Source organism: Buteo buteo, chromosome Z (assembly GCF_964188355.1).
Source record: "Buteo buteo chromosome Z, bButBut1.hap1.1, whole genome shotgun sequence".
Taxonomy (NCBI): Eukaryota; Metazoa; Chordata; class Aves; order Accipitriformes; family Accipitridae; genus Buteo; species Buteo buteo.
Window position 1 is genome coordinate 60,107,611 of NC_134204.1, and position 19,815 is coordinate 60,127,425.

A 19,815-nucleotide genomic window follows, 5' to 3' on the forward strand; every position below is an offset into this window, starting at 1 on the left:
TGTGTTGAAGCGGCACTAAATAGTGTTAACCAGATCTTAAGTGGGGAAAACAAAGCCCAAGCACTTCAAAGTGTCTTTGTTCTGCATGTAAAATCTTGGATGACTTTAAAAGCACTGCAAAAAATAGTGAAATACAGGACTCAGTCTTGGGAAAATCTTAATGACATTGCTTGTTGCATGGAAAATGCAGAACTTTGAAAATTATGGGGTTTTAGGAAGATCTAGGTTTATTTTCAAATATTTGGTGTGGAGTTGAGATACTATCCTTGGGAGATGTTCTCAGGCTCAGCCTTTCTTTCGGTCCCTAGAAACTTAACAGACAATTTTGCACCAGGTTAAGTCTGTCAATGCGATAAATGTTATTAAATATTACAGTTTATTAAAAGTTAGAATATCTGATTTGTGGGGGGAAAACTGCTAATCTGTAAGGCATGTTTTATTTTAAACAGTTACTTAGAACACATTATGATCACCCCCAAGCATCTGTCATCTCCTGAAGCCATTCACCACTGCTGCCCACCTGCCCTCCCATCAACCTTGGAAGTCCATCTAGGAGACTGACAACTCAGTTGACAGCAAGGGGGAGAAGTTGGGGGAAAGTTGTGACATACTGACTCACGGGATTTTATAGCTTCATTTATACTGCAGGACAGCATAGGAAGATGAGATTTCTGACAGGCTAAAACTAGTATTGCAGATGTCAACATGAACCAAAGGAGTTTGTGTCCTACATAAGCAACACAGAGCATCATAATAAACTCTGAATTACACTCCAGATACGTTCTCTTACACTGCCACTTGACCAGATGTATTCTCCATGTTCTGTACTATATCTACTAATTTAGTTCTGTTAACTTGCAAAACCAAGTTTTGCAAAGCTAAAGAGACTGTAGTTAAAATTCCTTACAAAACCCTTGTTCTTTGTGCCTCTGTTGGTTGGTCTAGCTGCAAACTTCCAAGAAATGCAAATTCCAGGTGCATCTGGGTGCATGAGCAGCTAGTCTGGCTAGTCTGGGTGTACGCCTAGTGCTGACACCCTTCTCTGCAATTCAAGACCAGATGACCTGCAGCCTTCTTGACCAGAGGGAGGCCAAAGCATGGCCTTTGTACAGAGGACATCTGTGCATTCCCAAGAAGGGAAATAAACTTTAGCCATGTATTTAAGAATGTGCCTTTCAAGACTCAGTTTTAAGAGAAAAAGCTGGCTCAACTCCACGCTAGGGGTATTAGAAATATCAGCTGTGTGGTTCAGGTCCCAACAAACTATTACTGAGAGGGGAGAAAAACGGGGGACTGTGATGTTACACTTTCCTTTCCCCTGCATTTTTACTTAACGAGGGGAGGGAAGTTAGGCAATTGTTTGCAAAGTTTGGTGCAGTAATAGCATCTTTGCTCAGTCTTTTGAGTAGTAAAACAAAGTAGGGAAATGATCTAACTGGTTGTTGGCAAAAGCATTGCTAAATGTTTGTATCTAGTTGGTGTCCAAACTCGGTAGATGTGGAGACGCCAGAGAGGTTATAGACAGAGACAGGCGCTATTTCAGTGAAGTCACCAAGAGACGATTACTCGATCCCTCCTTATGGCTGTGTACAAAATGCAAAGGCATGTGAGACTAAGGCTTAGGAAGCCAAAGAGTAGGTGGAACGGGCAGAAGACACGGCCTGTGCCGGCAAGCCTCACGGCCCAGCGCTCCAGACCCGCCTCTGCAGGGGGAGATCCGGAAAGACATTTCAAGCCTCACGGCCCAGCTGACCGGCGGTCTCCGGCCCCGCCGCCAGCGCAGCCCTGGCCCCAGCCGCAGGAAGCCGCAGAGGTGCGCGGAGCCAGCAGGCCCCCGCCCCGCGCTGCCCTCCGAGGTGACGCTCACCGCAGCTCGGTCGCCTCGGGGCCCGGCGCGGCCTGGCCCGCCTCAACCCTCACCGGGGCCTCGGCCTCCTCCGCGCAGACGCCAGCACGCGAGGGAGCGGTTTTACAGCGAGGAGGGAGGGCGGCAAAGAAGGGGACGACGCGAGAGTGGGCCGGGGCGCCGGCCGGGCCGGGCCGGGCCCGCGGGGTGCGGAGACCCGCCCACCGCCGCCGCGACCCGCCGCCGCCGCCGCGACCCGCCGCCGCCGCCGCTAGCTGCCCGGCCCGCCCGCCGCCGCGCGGCGCCCCGCCCCGCCCCGCCCTCAGCCCCGGCGCGCGGGCCGGGCCGGGCCGGGTGGAGCGAAGAGCAGCGGAGCGCGCCGCAGTCGGCGCCGCGCGGCTGCTGCTCCTTCCGTGCCGGCCCCGCCGCCCTGGACCGCAGGTAGGAGGCGGGGATGGCGGCGGCGCCGCGGCCCCCGCGGCCTCGAGCCCCGCCCGCGCCTCACGGAGCGGGCACCGGAGCGGGGCCGTAGGGCGGGGGAGCCGTGCCGACCTCGGCGCCCCGGCGGCAGCGGGGCCGTGCGGTGGGGCCGAGGGGCGGCGTGGGGCGGACGCCGTTGTTGGGGAGGGGCGGGCGCGGGGCCTGGGCCGGGGAGCCGCAGCGGTGCCGCCCGCGCCTCCCCCGCCCCCGCCACCCCCGGAGCCGGGCCGGGGCGGGAGCCACGGGGAGCCGCTCGGCCCGGCCCGGCCCGGCCCGGCCCGGCCCGGCCCGGGCCTCCCGCGGGCGGCGGGCGCTGGCGCCTCTGCCCCCCTCGCAGCGGCGCCGGGGCCGCTGCCGGCCTGGGAGCCGCGTGGAGGCCGGACCCCGGCTCCGGCGGCGCGTAAGACGCGCTCTCCCCGCCCCCGCAGCGCGGAGGTCCTGGTGCGTGTCCCCCGCCCGCCTCTCCTTTTCCCGTGGGCCGAGCGGCGGGCCCCGCGCTGCCCGCAGGCCCGTGTATCCCGCGCTGCCAGCACGCGGCTGCTTGGCTTCCCCCAGCCGCAGCCGCTGGATGCAGCGGACGTCTGCGGGCAGCGGGGAGCACCGCAGCAGCGTCGGTGGAGCTGCCCGGGCGGGTCTAGGACGAAACCAGGGTGTTGGTGCCGGTACCCGCGTGCGGAAGGAAGCCTGGGGAATTGTCATGTAGGGCCTGGAGCCTGCGGTGAGGTTGCTCAAGTGCGCTTTCTGTGCCAGCCGCTGGTAACACTGTAAACGGCGGAGAAGCCAGGAGTAGTTCACCTGTTAGCAGCTCTATCTGTTCGTAACCGTTTTATAGCTCTCTTCAGTTGCAGCTTGCAACCAACAGCAGTCCCCTCGCTGTTCTTAATACTCTTAGGCAAGTGCTAAACCTGAGTATGGCCTTACTGTTCGGCCTCACAGTAACAAAGGGCACTAGTGCCCAGCTTCCTATCGGTAACTCTGTATTTCTCTGTAATAAACCTTGCTTAGTGACAGGTAAACGGAGGCTCAAAGCTCTGTTTAAATGTTGATTGTACTGCCTGTGATACTCGTGGATTGCATTTGTGCGCTCTAACGTGCATTAAAGTGTTACTTCACAGAGTATGAAGCTTGCTAAGCTGCTTTGGTTTATTGGCAGGCGTGTTTTTGCTCATTCTGTCTCTGCGTATTAAGATACTTGGGGGAGTGTCTCTGAACAGTTGAGGCGCTGTTTCGAGTGGTCTACAGATATGTAGGAAAATAATCTCAGGTCTTAATTTCTTATATATAAGTTATTTAAATGCTATTTTACATAGAGGGGTTAGCTGGCATAAATGTGTGTATGTACCTAGTATAAAGGAAATAGCAAATGATGTGCATTTGTAGATGTTTTCTATGAACGTAACTTTGCTTGTTAGTGTGCTCTCTAGAGTGGAGCAATCTGTCGCTGTACATACATACATACATACATGCTTGCATAGCTGCATGTGGAAATGAATCAAAGGCAGGAGCCTGCAGTTACACGGATCTCAGCGGGAGTAATGGAGAGGGTCTGTGATGGGGGGAAGGACTTGCTGCTTTTACCAGTAGTTGGCCGACTTCTGGCACAGCTCATCCTGAATAGACGAAGAGTTCTTGGAGCATTTCCAGGAGGGGTGTAGTGAGGACTGCAGAGCTGATGCTTTGTTTTGCCACGGGCGTAGAAATGTGCAGAACTGATTCTCCTCCTTACTTTTTTCCAGTCATCTTCCTTACTGAAAGCTTCTCCTCCCACCACCCTGCTGCTGTTGATATATTTTGAACCATATTCTGTCTTACGTGGTGCACTTGCTTTATTTTTTATTTTTTATTTTTTTTCTCCTTGTGGAAGAGCTCTTGTTAGAGTCATGAAGATGGAGGAGGGTGGTTCTCCCAGTGACATTGAAACAGAGGGAAGTGAGGCAATAGCAGTGCGATCACTGAAATTAAGTTCTTGCGTAACAGTACCAACGTTGTAGCATGGCTTTCTTTATAATCTCTTCTTTGACCAGCATTATGCTGCCGGCTTGGCCACCAGGCATGCATAATCATATGCAAATGCAGTATGTTATGGTAAACTCAGATTAACTGAGTATTCCAGTCACACTAGTTGTAAGTTTAATACAAATTTACTGTACCTGCATGTGCTCTTGGGCTTTTTATTCCATACTTGCATTGCACTTAAACAGTTGGGTTTAGGTAGCATTTAAGTATGGGAAGGAGCATTTGAGAAGGAGGCAGAGAACAAAACTTTAAAGCTGGTGTATATGTAACTCTAGTAAGGTTGAGGAAATGACCTTTAGCAATGTGGGTGGTATAAGTGAATGAGACACCTTTCCAACAAATGCCTAAATATCTGATGCAGATTGTATCAAGTTAAGACAAAGAACTAGTCATTTAAAGTGCTTCAGTTAAAAAAAAAAATTAAAAAAAAACCAAATTGCATTGATTAAACATATTTTCCAGAAATATTTGAGTAGGTCTTATTTTTAACTACTATCTTTCTTTGAATAGCTGTTCCTAGTCAAAAGCTGAATATAATATTGTTATTGTTTAGATCGATAGTTTCAAGATAATATCTGCAGAGCTGTATTTTCAGATGTGGCAGTATAGGGTACTACCAAACATGCATTTCTTCTCTGACACAAAACCAATGGAGACCCTTATTCCCATTAGCATTTTGTTTTTTAAAGACAAAAATCAGTATTTATTCAGTGAAATCTGTAATACTTGAAAAACTCCAGGTTTGAGGGTTTTTTTCCTATCTATCTTTACTATTTTAAAAAGGAAATTTAATTTTTGTGGATAAGTCAGGTTGTGGTGTGGGTCTTTTTCCAAGTGGGCTGTCCTGAAACTGGAGAGAAGGGAACTTCGAAAATGAAACTTAGATTTTGGTTGGTGAGAAGATAAAAATCAGAAATACAGAGAAATAAAGTGCAATTATAAAGAAAATATTATTTTAACTCGCTAACGAACTAAAGAATAAAAATTATTTGTTTTACAATACGCATCAGCTTCTTTACATGTGTCTCATTATTTCATCTTTTGATGAGTACTGATAGTAAACAGGTATATTTATGCTGGCCAGGAGCATTGGCTTACTGATGGAGTTGGGGGGGAAGAATTCATCTGTGAGTCCACCCAGCAAGGAAGTTGCATTGTTTATTTAAAGGACTCTAAATTAATTTCAGAAAAGTTACCCTCTGTTAAACACTTCCATCTGATATTGCTCAGCAAAGAGATGTCAGAAGTTAAATGGCCTTCTTTTGCAACATTTTCTTTTACTTTCCCTGCTTGCTAAGTCTGCTGGTACAAAATTCATTAGCCTGAACCTACTCTTGAAATTCCATCTGTGTCTGTTCTGTGTAAGTTGTATGCTCTGTCATGCTGATCTGGTCTAAACTAGTTGCTGGAGCTGCCAGTTGTAGTTCCTTGGTAATGTGTTGGTGATCCTCTTCACTTTTAAAAGGTAGTTTCCTGGATCATAATTGTTTTCTGTTTAAAGCTGCATTAATGACAAGAATTAACAAACTGGTTAAATAGCTCTTGCTTTTTGCAGTAGGAACATATTATTAGAAATTGATTTAATCTTCTTTTGCAAAACATTTAATAATTACTTGTTTTGTATAAACAATGTGATATTTATTGTACAGTATACTGGATTGCTGAATGGCTTAATACTTCACCTGTTGACAAGAACCTCACACACATACACACACAAACACACACGCTATTGTGTAGTTTTCATTTTTACTGGTTGTTTTGTGAACTGTTGTTTTACATCATATCCTGGAGTTATTGCATTGGCTTTATTAATTCAGTGATATCCATTCATCTGTATTCTTAAGGCTTGCAGGATATGTATAATTTAATTTTCTTGCATGTAATTTTGAGAAAAAAATCTGTGCTAAACTTTGTTCTACTCCATCTGAATGTTGTCTCATGTGGTACAACAATTTAATATTACTTCCATTCTCATTTTCTTTAGAGTAGTTTGGAATTTCTCCTAAGGACCAGCAAGAGTTGGTGAAGAATCTGTATCGTTTATTGATACCTTTCATGAGCTTGTTCTCTGTGAATTCCACGACGACCCACACCCTGCTCCCCTTTCTGTCTCTACAAACATGGTGTCAGTCTGTAAAACATAACACAACTATTATAGGAGACCATCAAGAGCATGGTGGAGCAACATTAGTCTTAAGTTCCTTCAGCTGAAAGTAAAGAGCATGGCTAGAAATAACCGTCTGGCTCTGGCAGTATGTTCAGCAGTATCGCCAGCTTGCACTGGAAGAACCTACAAGCTGCATACATCTTGATGTCTGTGGTCTGGCTGCCTCAGCTCTAGAAAGAGAAATGTGGCACCTTTGTGAATACTCTTACACAGCTGAATTTGAGCTTGATTTTTCCCTTTCAACTAAATATTTCACTTGTTTTAGTTGCGGATTGGGAATAATTATTTCCGGAAAACTTTGCTCTACAAGTACATAATTCTATCATCATATTTTAGTGACAAATAAACAAGATGGGATTTCCAAGAGCATATACTGTATGTTTGTGAATTTTGTTTTCAGACTGCAAGGGGAAGGATATAGACCTTATTCCTCCCCTTCACAGACAGAGACGATTGAAATAATTAAAAATGTGTGCTGGCTCCACACATGCTAGGTGACTTTACTTACTCCTGATGTTTGATAGACAAACATTATATCTTTTAAGTGCATTATATATATTAAGTAATGGCAGCACAGAGAAGGGGAAGTGTCAAAACTGGCTTGATATCTCTATCCAATACGTTTGACTCTTTTACAGAGTTGGTATCACTGAGTCTTGCCATCTTTCCATTCTGCCGTCTGCTTATTGCAATTATGAGCAATTTTATCAATGAGTGAGATCTTTGTGGTTCTTCACAAATGGTACTACCTTTAGGCTTGGCATGTAGGAACAAACACAATCTGTTCTTAAAAAAAAATCAGTAGTTGGATGGATGGAAATTTAATGCTCATCTTAAAAAAAGGCATCTTCTCAAATCTGTACACATTCTACTTAGGAAGATAAGTAACAATGGAAACACCAGTTTACGGAGAACCAGTTCTTTTGCTGAAGCAACTTATTGTAGTGGTTTCAAAATAATGTAGACTTTCTTTTGTTTGTCCCATGCTAATCTTTAAGTGGTATCTGACATCTTTGTGAAAGATTTGATAATAGAAAACCTTTATGTTTGCGAAATATGGAGGTTTTGATGTTTTTACCCTCGAAGAACTATCCCAAGCATATTTATGTGTTCTTTGAGGTGATACTATGAATTATGGTAGTTAACCTAGTATTTCTATTCATTATTCCTCTTCTCCATATTTTAGCCAATTTTCTCGATATTTAGCTGGATTGGGTCAGACTAATTTATATGCAGAGCCTGCTTTATAATACAGAGAGAATCGATAAAATCTTGTACGATCTTAATGAAGCGAGCTGTATTCTGGAAGAACTTCTGGAGTGTATTGGTCGAGTGAATCCTCTTGGTAACTGTTATTTTCAGTTATTTTCCATATTTTTTAAACATGTGAAGTAGCAAAGGAAAGGATATGCCATCTTGTTCCTCTTCTTGTTTTGATTCTAGAGTAAATCTTGAACTAAAGTCTTGAATTGGCACCACTCAGTCGTCATTCTGTTTGAGAAGCAAGAAGACAAGGCAGCTGTGATCTGAAGAAATAATCTTTTTAAACTGAAGTACTGTTTATTCAGTATTATAATTGATGCTGAGAATTACTGATGAGCTTACACCACCAGACAGCAATGAACATAATAGTAGTCATCTAATGCCTTATAGCCACAGAAATGACCTAAAAATGCAGTCTAAAAGTTTTAAATATGTATTTGTAGGTAGTGGTATCTACACCCACTGTGAATCTCTCAAATGATTTTCTTTCATAGAAGTCTTCTAAATGATGTTTCTCTATCCTTTTTTGCCAAGTAAGGAGATGAAGCATGTTGAAGCCATATGGCAGCTTGAGTTAACTCACATTAAAATTGTTGGGAAAGAACAGCTGAACACCTAGGTGCTGAGTTTGGATGCTCTGCCTGTGGAGGTGGCCACTCATTCCTCTCGCCAGCTAGCAGTGCTGTTGCCTTGAGCTTCTGATGTTTATGGCACCAGCTTCCAATGCTACTGTTGCTTTTGAGTGTCTGTTGGATTTCTTGTTTTTAGGGTTGTTCTTCACACTGGAGCGCAGAAATGGAAGTTCTGTGGCTTCAAGCTGAAGTACTAGGCTGGAGCTTGCTGACTTGAAGGCTTTTCTGCTCTGATTTTCCTTTGTACTGTTTTTGGCCAGTGAGGGGTAATTGGCAGTGAACTCCTGCCTCCTTCCCCCCTGCTTGTAGTTATTCTTCAGAGTTGATTGCTTTTTGTTACCACGGCACACGCCCATGTTTTAAACAGAAGTAAATTAATTTTAAAAGCTGTGTCCTGAGAAGAGCCTTTGTGTTGCTTTCAAGTTTTTAAGGTTTTCTTTACTCAAAAAGTGCATGAAGACATCTCTTCCTCCCTCCCTTTCCTTAGGGCACGTATTGTTGTGGCAAGTGATTGTTGGTTTGGGGTTTTTATTGTTGTTGCTGTTTATATGTGACTAGATAATATGATTCACTTCTAACCTTGCTGTATGACTATTTTATTTATACTTTTTTGAGCACTTGTATTTTTTTCTAGCAACATTTCAGCTTTTTAACAGAATAGGTTTAGTCTTTATAGAAGATTACTGGAAAGATTTCTGAACTGCAGGGTAAAAATAGGGAATTAAAAGAACAGGAACAGTTAAATATTTAGGTTTCTTGGCTAAAACCACAGGGTAGCAAAAAGTTTTAATGCAAAATTTTTCTGTGCTATGCCTCCAGAAACCATGGTTCCTGATGGTGGAGGATCTATACTTTCTACTTAAGGAATTGTCATGAATATCTTTGACTCAGTGGCTGAAACCTTACTGTATTTATTGTCTCATACAGTGCTAAAGTAGGAAACAACAACTGCTTCTGCTATTCTGAAAGTTTTAATTGACTCCATAAATATATTTCGAAGTCAATTAAATACAACAGGCAACATTCTCAAGTTTTATGTGGATGTTTTTTTAGTGAAAAATTTTGGTGTTTGGTTTGCTTCAGTATTTTAATTCTTTATTTAGCTTTTGCTGTATTACCTGTATTGTTAAACTCAAAATGCTTAAAAGCTGACTGGATGAAGTGTATCTTTCTATCTGTAAAAGCAATGCTACACATAGCTGGTAATGAAGAATCCCAAGTAGACCACGATTGTGAGAATGGAAAAAGGACCTATAAGACTAAAGGAACATTAGTAATAGTCTCTCCATAACAGAAGTTCATCAGTGGCAAATAAAATCCTCTTCAGCAAAACTATGGGGATTTTGTTTGCTGCTAGTTTATTAGCATAGGGAGCAGCAGGTTGATTTGAGGCTAAGCAGGGAAGCAGAGATGGCAACATTACTTAAACTGCTCCTTCCCAGTCCCTGAACAGAAACAAGGTAGGCTTAAATTTTTCATGAGGCTAGATTATTTTCTTTTGCAAGTGAGATTTGCACACAGCTTTCCCCCTTATTTTAAGACAAATGAATAGAGATTAATCTTGGTGGGGTTGGGGAGGGGCCTAACTGCAGAAGTTTGAATAAAGTATTCCCTTGTTTGTTGCATCATTGCTACTCAGCCTGTGACCTTCTAAACCTCAGAATGGCAGCAAGTAGCAGCTTTAAAAGTTTGCAAACTGATAATAGCATGGTTTAAGTCAGTCTCATTTGTGAAACATTACTGAGCTTTTGAATGTGGTTTACGGTCATCTATAATGAAATTCAGAATTGTGTTTCTGCTTGACACTTGCATACTAACTTTCCTTTCTTCTATGAGTCTCGTTGCCTTTAAACATTACAAAGCTATGCTGAATTTTTTGTGAACTATATTGGCTAGAGAGCCACTAGCTACTGTTTAGAGCAAAGGTGAGGCTGACAAGGAAGCATGGATTTGGAAACAAATGTGACCTTTCTATTTTGTGAAGTAGCTGTGCCACCCAGATGGTGTAGATGATGCTGAAAACAAAGTGGAAAGAATTAACCCTTTTCTGTGTTCTAGCATCCGCTGGTGTGATCACCACTTGCGGTGATATTGACCTTATCTTTCCATGTTAGAGATGGTAATGGCTTGTGGTAGACAGTTACAAATGTAGACAAATACAAATGATGTATTTGGAGTAGTCATGAGGGAAGAAAGGTCAGGGCAAAATAGTCCATTTCCAAAAGAAATAGAAAAACAAATAAATACCATAAAATTCAGAATACTGGTTATTCTTAAGATGCTTATAAGAAACATATGCTATATTCATTAAATGCTAGTATACTATACTTTAGAATAAAATACTGTGAGTTTGTTTGGTTGATTGTGAATAAGATGGTATGGGTTTTTGGGGGGATCGGGCATTGCTGATGACCTATAAAGACAGCTGTTGAACAGCCAGGATGTCATTCTTTGAATCTAAAGCAAGCTGTTTTCACATCTGGAAGAGGGAAGCATTGTATTACCCTCAGTAGATCAGGCCTGGTCTGTGGTCATGCCTGGCTGAGGAACTAGCTCTTAGACACATTTTTTAAAAGCTTTGTTTACCGAGATTATTGTCAATAGAAAAAATACACAGCTGAATATGGGAGAAGTTGCTGTGGATGTGCTAGTGGATGCAGAAGGCCTCAAAGGTGGGGGGCTATAAGGAATCAAATGGACTAAAAGGATGAAAAAATAGACTGGAAAGATGCTTCTTTTTTTGTGTACAGTACTAGTCAAGAATGTTTTTAATGTTTAGGAATATCAGGAATATATTTATGGTATCTTTTATTAAAAAAACACCCCCAAGATAATTTTAAAAGGCAGTTGTTGGTGATAGTTTTGTTATGCAATGCCCTGCAGAGCGTAAGACAAGGCTGAATAGAGAAGTACTGGTCATGACTTCTGGGTGATAAAAAAATCTTATTTCTGCGATCCTCTCTTAATTCCTCATGTTGCATAAAGGCTCTATTTCTGATTGAGCTCTGTTTTATTTTTAGGAGGATAGCATTGTGTTTAAAATGGAAGTTGACATAAACGGAGAGGCCAGAACTACCCTATCCACCCTCCCTGTGCCTCTTGCAGAGGTGAGTCCTGCAGGCAGGATGGAAGCAGAGAAGCCCCGCTGTTCCAGTACCCCCTGCTCACCAATGAGACGGATGGTTGCAGGATATCAGATCCTTCACATGGATTCTAACTACCTGGTTGGCTTCACGACTGGAGAGGAGCTGCTAAAATTAGCCCAGAAGTGTACAGGAAGTGAAGAGAATAAAGGAGAATCCGGGCCAAACATGCGCTCCAGACAGCTTGATTCAGGACTTACACGTTCTTCCCGTTTGTACAAAACTAGAAGTAGGTACTATCAGCCATATGAGATCCCAGCAGTAAATGGAAGGAGGAGGAGACGGATGCCTAGCTCAGGGGATAAATGCACTAAGGCTTTACCATATGAACCTTACAAGGCACTTCATGGTCCCCTGCCTTTTTGCCTTTTAAAAGGTAAAAGGGCTCATTCAAAATCCCTGGACTACCTCAATTTAGACAAAATGAGCATTAAGGAACCTGCTGACACAGAAGTGCTACAATACCAGCTCCAACACCTTACCCTTAGAGGGGACCGTATGTTTACAAGAAATAACACATGAGGTATCATCTCAAATTCAGAACCAATTTCTGATTATTTCTCTGTTGCTGCAAAAATCCACTGTTGTAGTGTGCACATGACTGTCCACATTGTAGGTGGTTGTATCAGCTAAATGTTACCAGAAGGTAATTTATTTGAATAGAATCTTGGCAATGCAATGTGTTACAAATACTTGGAGAAATCTTTCCTGAGCAAGCAGCTTCTGATGCAAATTTGGCTGCAGCTGGTGGATATTTCTTTATTTCTTTGGACACCTTTAATAAAAAAATAGCTTTTGAGTTTGGGGGGTGGGATTTTTTTTTTTTGTACAGTTAGATCTAGTATTTACAGTAATTTAACAACAAAAAATCAGTGACATCTGCTTAGTTGTTCCTAATTTTGGCTTGATGTTAGAAACTGCCCTTGGATAAGTACTCAAGTTTAGGAGGTTTTTGGTTTTACTTTTTGTTCCTGTATTCTACAGTAAAAAGTATGTATTATTTCCTTACATCATGGAGAGGGAAGTGAGCTTGCCTAAATTGGATCACTTGCTATTTAAACAATCCAGTCAAACATTTTCAAATTACGCTTGCACTGGTGAGATTCACTCATAAAACAAACCTTTGCTACTTGAATCCTATTAAATTATCCTTTAGTTTCTGCATGGAAGTTATTGTTCTGCCTCCTCTCTTCTATAAAACTTGTTCTGGAAAAGTATCTGGGTTATTAAAAACAAAGCTTTTGGGGAGTGAAGGCTTTTTTATTTTTTGTTAGTGAGATTTATTTTTTGCATTGTCTTGACACACAAACAAGGATTCACTGCATATTCCAGTAAATACACAGGAGTGACTGCAATGGTATGTCAGTAACGGTTTTGATTTGATTTTAATTCGTTATTTCTGTATCATGTATAGTAATGGAAGGTGTCAAATAACTTCAGCATTGCTTTGGAAATTCAATTGATTTGAGGCACTGAAGACTTGAGGTCTGGAAGACTGGGTTTTTTTGAGTGCAAGTGAAGTATTTCTGTATCAGCATTGAAGAGATGATCCTGGATTATTCAACAGAGTAGCTTGAATATACTGGCTTACTTTTGTTACTTAAGGTTTTTTTTTTTATCCGAACATGACATCAGATGCAGTTTTGACAGCTGTATTCCTAGATATATTTAAAACACTGTAGTAACTTATGTTTAAAAATGAAAAATAGTTTTCAGACTTTTTGGGTTTTTAGGTGCAATCTCCTACAGAAGCAGTGTGCAGCTTGGTTTTGGCTGATGACCTCTGCAGAAGAAGTTAAATAAGATCACATTATTTTGAAACAAATTATTTGATCAGTTTTTTCTGGTAGAATTAAGGGGGGTTTTGTTTGTTTATTGCACAGAACAAATAGAAAGCACTAGTTAGTGCATGTGCTGTGGAAAATGAAGGGTTCTTCTCATTCTGTACTTACACCACAGTTGTAAATGAAGGCAGCCCTGTAGTCTGCATTTTGCTGGTTTGGTTATCTTTTTTTAGGTTTATTAGAATCTCTGCAACAAACTGATGTGTATTTTTAAAAGTTAACTACACCTGTGTAAATTTAATGTATTGAACAATGATATTGAAAGTAAAATGTTCCTATATAGTCTTTAGTTTGAAAAACAAAATATGGTCAGATGCCAAAGAGATGGGGGTTTTGTTTAAGGAATAAACACCACTGTTTATTGAAATACCCTATGACACTGTATTTCTGGCTGAAAAATAAAAAGGGTGGTATAAACACCTATTGTTGTGGAGTCTTGCTGTGTAGGAAAAAGGACGTTTGAAAAATACAACTTTAGACCAGGGATCATTTAAAAATTACTTTCAAGCAGGGATCTTGGACTTCTGTGAAATAGATTGCTTAGGTTTGTTACTTTATTTCAGGAAATGGGCCATGCAATTGTTAATATTTTGTGCATGTTTCTAATGTCATCCTGTGCTGTAATTGTATAGTGACACTGATAGAGAGGCTGATGGCTATCTAGCCAAGTTCAAACATAAAAAATGTGTTAGTACTTCATCTGGTGATTTGCTTGTGAAGGTGCTTACACATGGTAATATTGTTTGCTTGACTCATACACACTTGCAGCTCTCACAGCATATCAGCATTCAAGAGCCCAATGTTTTGCAAGTTTGGTTTGTAATGTTATCAGGACTCTTATATCCACAAGGAGTTCCTGATTTTTACCTCCAAATTAAGCAAAATCTCAGCCAAATGAAAGCTTTTGATCCTGTCTTATTTTTTCTGCTTATAATGTCTTCCATTAAACTAGTTTATTAAAATCAAAGATGAGATGGTTCTTCAGACTACTAAAATGAAATTGAATATGAACAATACTAACCTTTCAAAGTGAGTTCTCGCTGTTCTTGTAATAAATTAAAAGGGGAAAGAAAAAGGCATCAAAAAATGTTTCCTTGTTGGTTTATGTATCTTCCAGGGGATTAAAAGAGTGAAGGTAGAAATGATACAGTGTAGTAACACAAATATTCCATTTAACAGACTATTAACACCAAAGCAGATCTGGAATCAAGTACAAATGTGTAAGCTGGGATATTGAGGCAGATCTTAAATTCAGGCACACTGCTAGCATTTTTTAAAAAAATACACCAAAAAAGGATTGGAGTGAAATACATTCTTTCAGTGTTTTCATTCTTAATTTCAAGTATAAACTTGTAACTACTCCTGTCCTGCAGTGTTATGGTTTATATTTACAGCTGTACATGGTACCTAACTGACCTTACGGTTTCCTTTACCTTCTCTTTGTCCATCCATTGTATTCCAATATAGACTCGGTTCTCTTGGGTGGTGATCTCTCTCTGGCTAAGCATGTTTACTTTAGTGGGGATTGTTAATTGCAGGCTAGGGCTACTAGACAATATTGCAAAATAAGTAGCAGATGAGCTTTTAGGATTTTCTAAAACTGCTCTTCTAGATGTGGGGTTTTTTTCCTGCTGGGAAGACCAGAAGAATGGAGAAAGGTTATTAAACTGCTGAAAATGCAGATGTTGCTGTCTGGACATGGAGAAAGGTTCTCAGTGGTTCAGGGCTTGGAGCATAAATAATTTCATTATTTTGTGGGCAAATAAGAGAAGAGGACAAGTGTAATTTTTAAGAAGAATTACAAGAGAAGGGCAGAAAGGCTATAAGCTGGATAAAAACTTCCAATATCTACAACATCTGCAGAAATGTCAGCTGGTTAGTTTCAGTAAAGTTAGGTGGTGTCAGGCTGTATAATTTGCCTTTGAAGAAATTAAAAAAGTTGTCCAGAACACACAACTGTGGTCTGAAAAAAACTTAAGTATGTTTTCATTTGGTAAAATACAGGATTCAGTTCAAAAAAAGAAAAAAAAGTCTGAAGGTGAATACTAAGCTAATATGAAGTTTATGCATCAAATGAATGTTTGTAGTAGGAAGGGGAATACTACCTATAATACAGACTAAGCAAGCAATTGTTAATGGGTAACATAACTGTTGTTTCTAACTTTCAATGGTACCAAAGAATCTGAATCACAAATTATCCAACATAATAAAATTTTGATGCTCTAGATGTTTGGGAGGGTGGTCTGGCTGAAGTCAGTTATTAATGTTAAACTTCATCTTAAAGAGGAATGTGTGCTAAAAAGAAACAATACAAAAAATGATCTTCAGTAAGAATGTAAGCAAAAAAAACTAGAAAAAATTATTTGAGGAAGACTTACAGTTGACCTACATTACAGAAATGTAAGTTGTTAAGCTGTTGTAGGAAAAACGCAGATCTAAAATTGAAAAATGTAAACTTATTACAATGCTAATAACTTTAAAGACAATGTGAGGCTTGGCATCCAACAGTAAAAGTGCACTTTTCTTTCCATGTTGTCTGAGCATTTAGCAAATAGTTTTATTTTATTGATGATTCTTTCTGGGAACTATTTGCATGAGTGGTTTTCAGTGATTTGATCTGTTAATTGGGACATTAGTTTCCATGATGTGTGATTACACTAAACACTCTAAGAGTGGCAAAAACATGAGTTTGATAGATGGATCCTCAGAAGAACAAACTTAATAATGTTTGGATTATTGATTATTTTTTTTTTCATCTGTATCACACCAGATTTCTTAGCCAGAGGTTATTTCCAACTTTTAATTCCTTGAGAACCTTCAGACAGATTACGTTTTTTTTGCCCCAGTGATTTTGTTGGTGAAATACTTTTTTTTTTCTATTCCATCATAAAAGCACTCAGGGACGATCAAGCTCTATCTTCTTGTCTGTAGAATATGGAAAGCTTCCTTTTTTGGAAGGAGCAAGGGGGATCCCTAGTTTTCTGTAGTACTTGTTTCTGATCTTGTAAAAGCTAGGTATCATTGTTAAATTTATGATACTTAAACATAGAAATCTTTGTGAGCTGCTTTTGTAGATGTGTCCTGACTCTTAACCATGGGTGCAGCTTGGGAGAGTAGGCTGTTAAAAGATGCTAATAACTGACCTACAAAGCATCACAGATTCATTTAAAAAAAAAAAAAAAAAAAAAAAGTCTTGTCTCAGGAATCATTATCAAGCAATTCTTCAGTCTTATTTCTTTGCATCAGAGTGATGACTTCCATCAATCAGCAACCATTTTCCTTTCCTCCTCTGTCATGCAAGGATCATTCTTAATGACACTACTCCCTCAGAAGTTGCCTTTGGTTGCAGCATTTGGCTGCTTCTGGATGGCAGTAGTTAAGATTCAGTGCTGCTGCTCCAGTGGTGTAAGTGCTAAACTAATCTTGTACGTTTTTGTGGAATGGCTCAAGGGAGGGAACTTTACCCTAATGTTTCAATACCCAGTTGTCTTTCTTGCATCCTCCTTGACTTACTCTTAGTTTTAGTAGTTTGGTGGTAGAGAAATACATCAAGGCAAAGCTACAGAGGAACTTTCTAGGCCATGTTAGAAGAGCTGAGGAAAGAAGGCTGTCAGTCTGTGAGGAAAAATCCAGAATCAGCTGACTTGCACTGAAAACAAAAGGGAAGGTGAGTATATTAGCTGACCACATTCCATCAATTTTAGGAGACAGTTGTCTAAACTTGCCTGTGCTTGATCTTGCCTATCAAAGAATTGGTCTAGAATGAAAAGAGGGGGAGGGCAAAGGAGAGCTTTGCACAGTGCTTTTACTTCTGTGAAGAGTGGGAGGGGAGAAAGAATTCACCAGAATATATCAGGGCAAAGCCTGGAGAAATAAATGGAAAACCTCAGAGGGCCAGTGCTGCAAGAGTAGGAAGAGTGAAATAGTGTATGGTTTCAGTGTTAAAACAAGCAAAGACATGGAAGGAGATGGAGTGCTGGTTCCAAATCTCTCTAGAAAGTAATTGTCTGTATTTCTGGGTGATTAAGGAGGGCAACGGAACATTTTAGCAAAATTCCGTGGTTGAATCTGTGCTGCAGTGAAGGTAGAAAGGAGGAGCTTGAGGCTGTGTGTGTATACTTTCATACGCCTAAGCTTACATGAAATTTAGAAAAGAGTTCTGAGGCAATAAACCAATAAATTTTATGCCATTTGAGTATGGTTTGAATTAAAATCCTGTGGTATTTCTGTGATATTCTGCAGCTCTACACAGTGACAATAGGTAGATGATGCAATTTCATAGTACTTTGACAAAGCAAAGTGTAAAAAGCTGCCTGAGCAAGAAGAAAACTTTTGTCTGTTATGTTCCTTTATTATTATTTTCAGTGGATAAAAAAGAAAAAAGCTTCAAGCTTCTTTATGTATTCTGGTATAAATACAACTGTGATGTCTGGTAGGATTATTGCCCCATTTCATTTTGCCATTTTGCTAGACACTTGGCTGCTGACGCTTCTGATGACACGTTCTTTTTGTGAAGGTGAACTAGACGCAAGTGCTAAAGCATCCAAGAACTTTGAGAACAGCATTAACAGATTGAACCCTATGAAAAATGGAGCAAGCCATGATTCACTATAGTGCTTTACATTAACCTATTTTTCAGAAACTCAAAAAATGTTGAAGAAAAGTGTTAGGTACTGGAGGCTTTAGAAGTCTATTTCAGGCCAGAAATATTGCAGTGTAGAGCTTCATGGTGTGAACTATAGTCTGCAAATGGACAAAACTACAGAGGGAGAAATAATGTCATAGTGCACTGGAATATTGGGTGGCAAAGCACCAACATTTTAAGCTAGATGAATGAGATAGAGCGGGGAAAAGAATTCATTAAATGTAAGATTCTTTTTTTTTCTCCCTTAGCTCAATGATTTAATGTGTTTTATTTTAATTGGGGCAAAATTTTTCCAGTTTTATGAAGGAAAAGTGAAGGAGACCCAGAATAGCTACAGGTCCAAGCAACTGACAGTATGCAAGATTTCTACCTATCTGTCTATATGAATGTTTTCTACAGAATTTAATTCTCTTTAATTTTTATCAGCATTTCAATATTCAGCTGATATTATTTCAGTATTAGTTTTGGTAAAGAGATAATTGGAAACAACCAGTATCGGAGGAAGAAATGCTGATGGGGATATCAGTTAAAATGGTAGATAAACTTTAGTGTAAATGGTGGCAGTCCTATTGATTTAATAGCTTTGAAGTAGAACTGCAAACACAGCAAAAATTCATCACGGAGCAGAGGTTGGACAAGATCATCTGTAAAGACTGTTCTACTCTGTATATTCTGTGAGGCACAGTCATGTTTCAGAAGTTATCAAGTGGTTCATGAAAATTAATCTTAACATTTCAGAGGGGCTTTTAGAAGGCTGGATTACCCAGTTCTCATAGAATCATTTAGGTTGGAAAAGACTTTTAAGATCACTGAGTCCACCTGTAAACCTAACACTGCCAAGTCCACCACTAAACCATGTCCCTAAGTGCCACATCTACAGGTCTTTTAAATATTTCCAGGGATGGTGACTCAGCCACTTCCCCGGGCAGGCTGTTCTGGTCCTTGATAAGCCTTTCAGTGAAGAAATTTTTCCTAATATCCAATCTAAACCTCCCCTGGTGCAACTCGAGGCTGTTTCCTCTTGTCCTATCACTTGTTACCTGGGAAAAGACACTGACACCTACCTTGTTACAACCTTCTTACAACCTCCTTTCAGGTAGACCGATAAGGTCTCTCCTCAGCCACCTTTTCTCCAGGCTAAACAACCCCAGTTCCCTCAGCTGCTCCTAATAAGACTGGTTCTCTAGACCCTTCACTAGCTTTGTTGCTCTTCCTTGGACACACTCCAGCACCTCAATGTTTTTCTTGTAGTGAGGGGCCCAAAACTGAACACAGTATTGAAGGTGCAGTCTCACCAGTGCTGACAACAAAGGGACAATCACTTCCCTGTTCCTGCTGGCCACACTATTTCTGATACAGGCCAGGATGCTATTGGCCTTCTTGGCCACCTGGGCACACTGCTGGCTCATATTCAACCATCTGTCGACCAGCACCCCCAGGTTTTTCTCTGCTGGGCAGCTTTCCAGCCACCTTCCCCAAGCCTGTAGCGCTGCGTGGGGTTGTTGTGACCCAAGTGCAGGACCCGGCACTTGGCCTTGTTAAACCTCATACAATTGGCCTCAGCCCATCGATCCAGCCTGTCCAGATCCCTCTGTAGAGCCTTCCTACCCTCAAGCAGATCAACCCTCCCTCCCAACTTGGGGTCATCTGCAAACTTGCTGAGGGTGCACTCAATCCCCTTGTCCAGATAATTGGTAAAGATATTAGAGAACTGGCCCCAATACTGATCCCTGGGGAATATCACCTGTGACTGGCCACCGACCAGATTTAACTCCATTC

At 41.1% G+C, this 19,815-nt stretch overlaps 1 protein-coding gene across 1 annotated transcript; it reads left to right on the top strand.

Annotated features, from left to right (window-relative positions):
- Positions 1–1,790: 1,790 nt before the first annotated feature.
- Positions 1,791–14,446, top strand: MACIR (macrophage immunometabolism regulator). Its single transcript, XM_075020053.1, has 2 exons — positions 1,791–2,287; positions 11,425–14,446. Exon 2 carries the CDS (start codon positions 11,446–11,448, stop codon positions 12,067–12,069), a length of 624 nt encoding a protein of 207 aa, XP_074876154.1. The 5' UTR covers positions 1,791–2,287; positions 11,425–11,445; the 3' UTR covers positions 12,070–14,446.
- The last annotated feature ends 5,369 nt before the right edge of the window (positions 14,447–19,815 follow it).

Bases quoted from the DNA above. Each gene is read 5' to 3' on its own strand.
- MACIR (XM_075020053.1), top strand. From the start codon at position 11,446: ATGGAAGTTGACATAAACGGAGAGGCCAGAACTACCCTATCCACCCTC.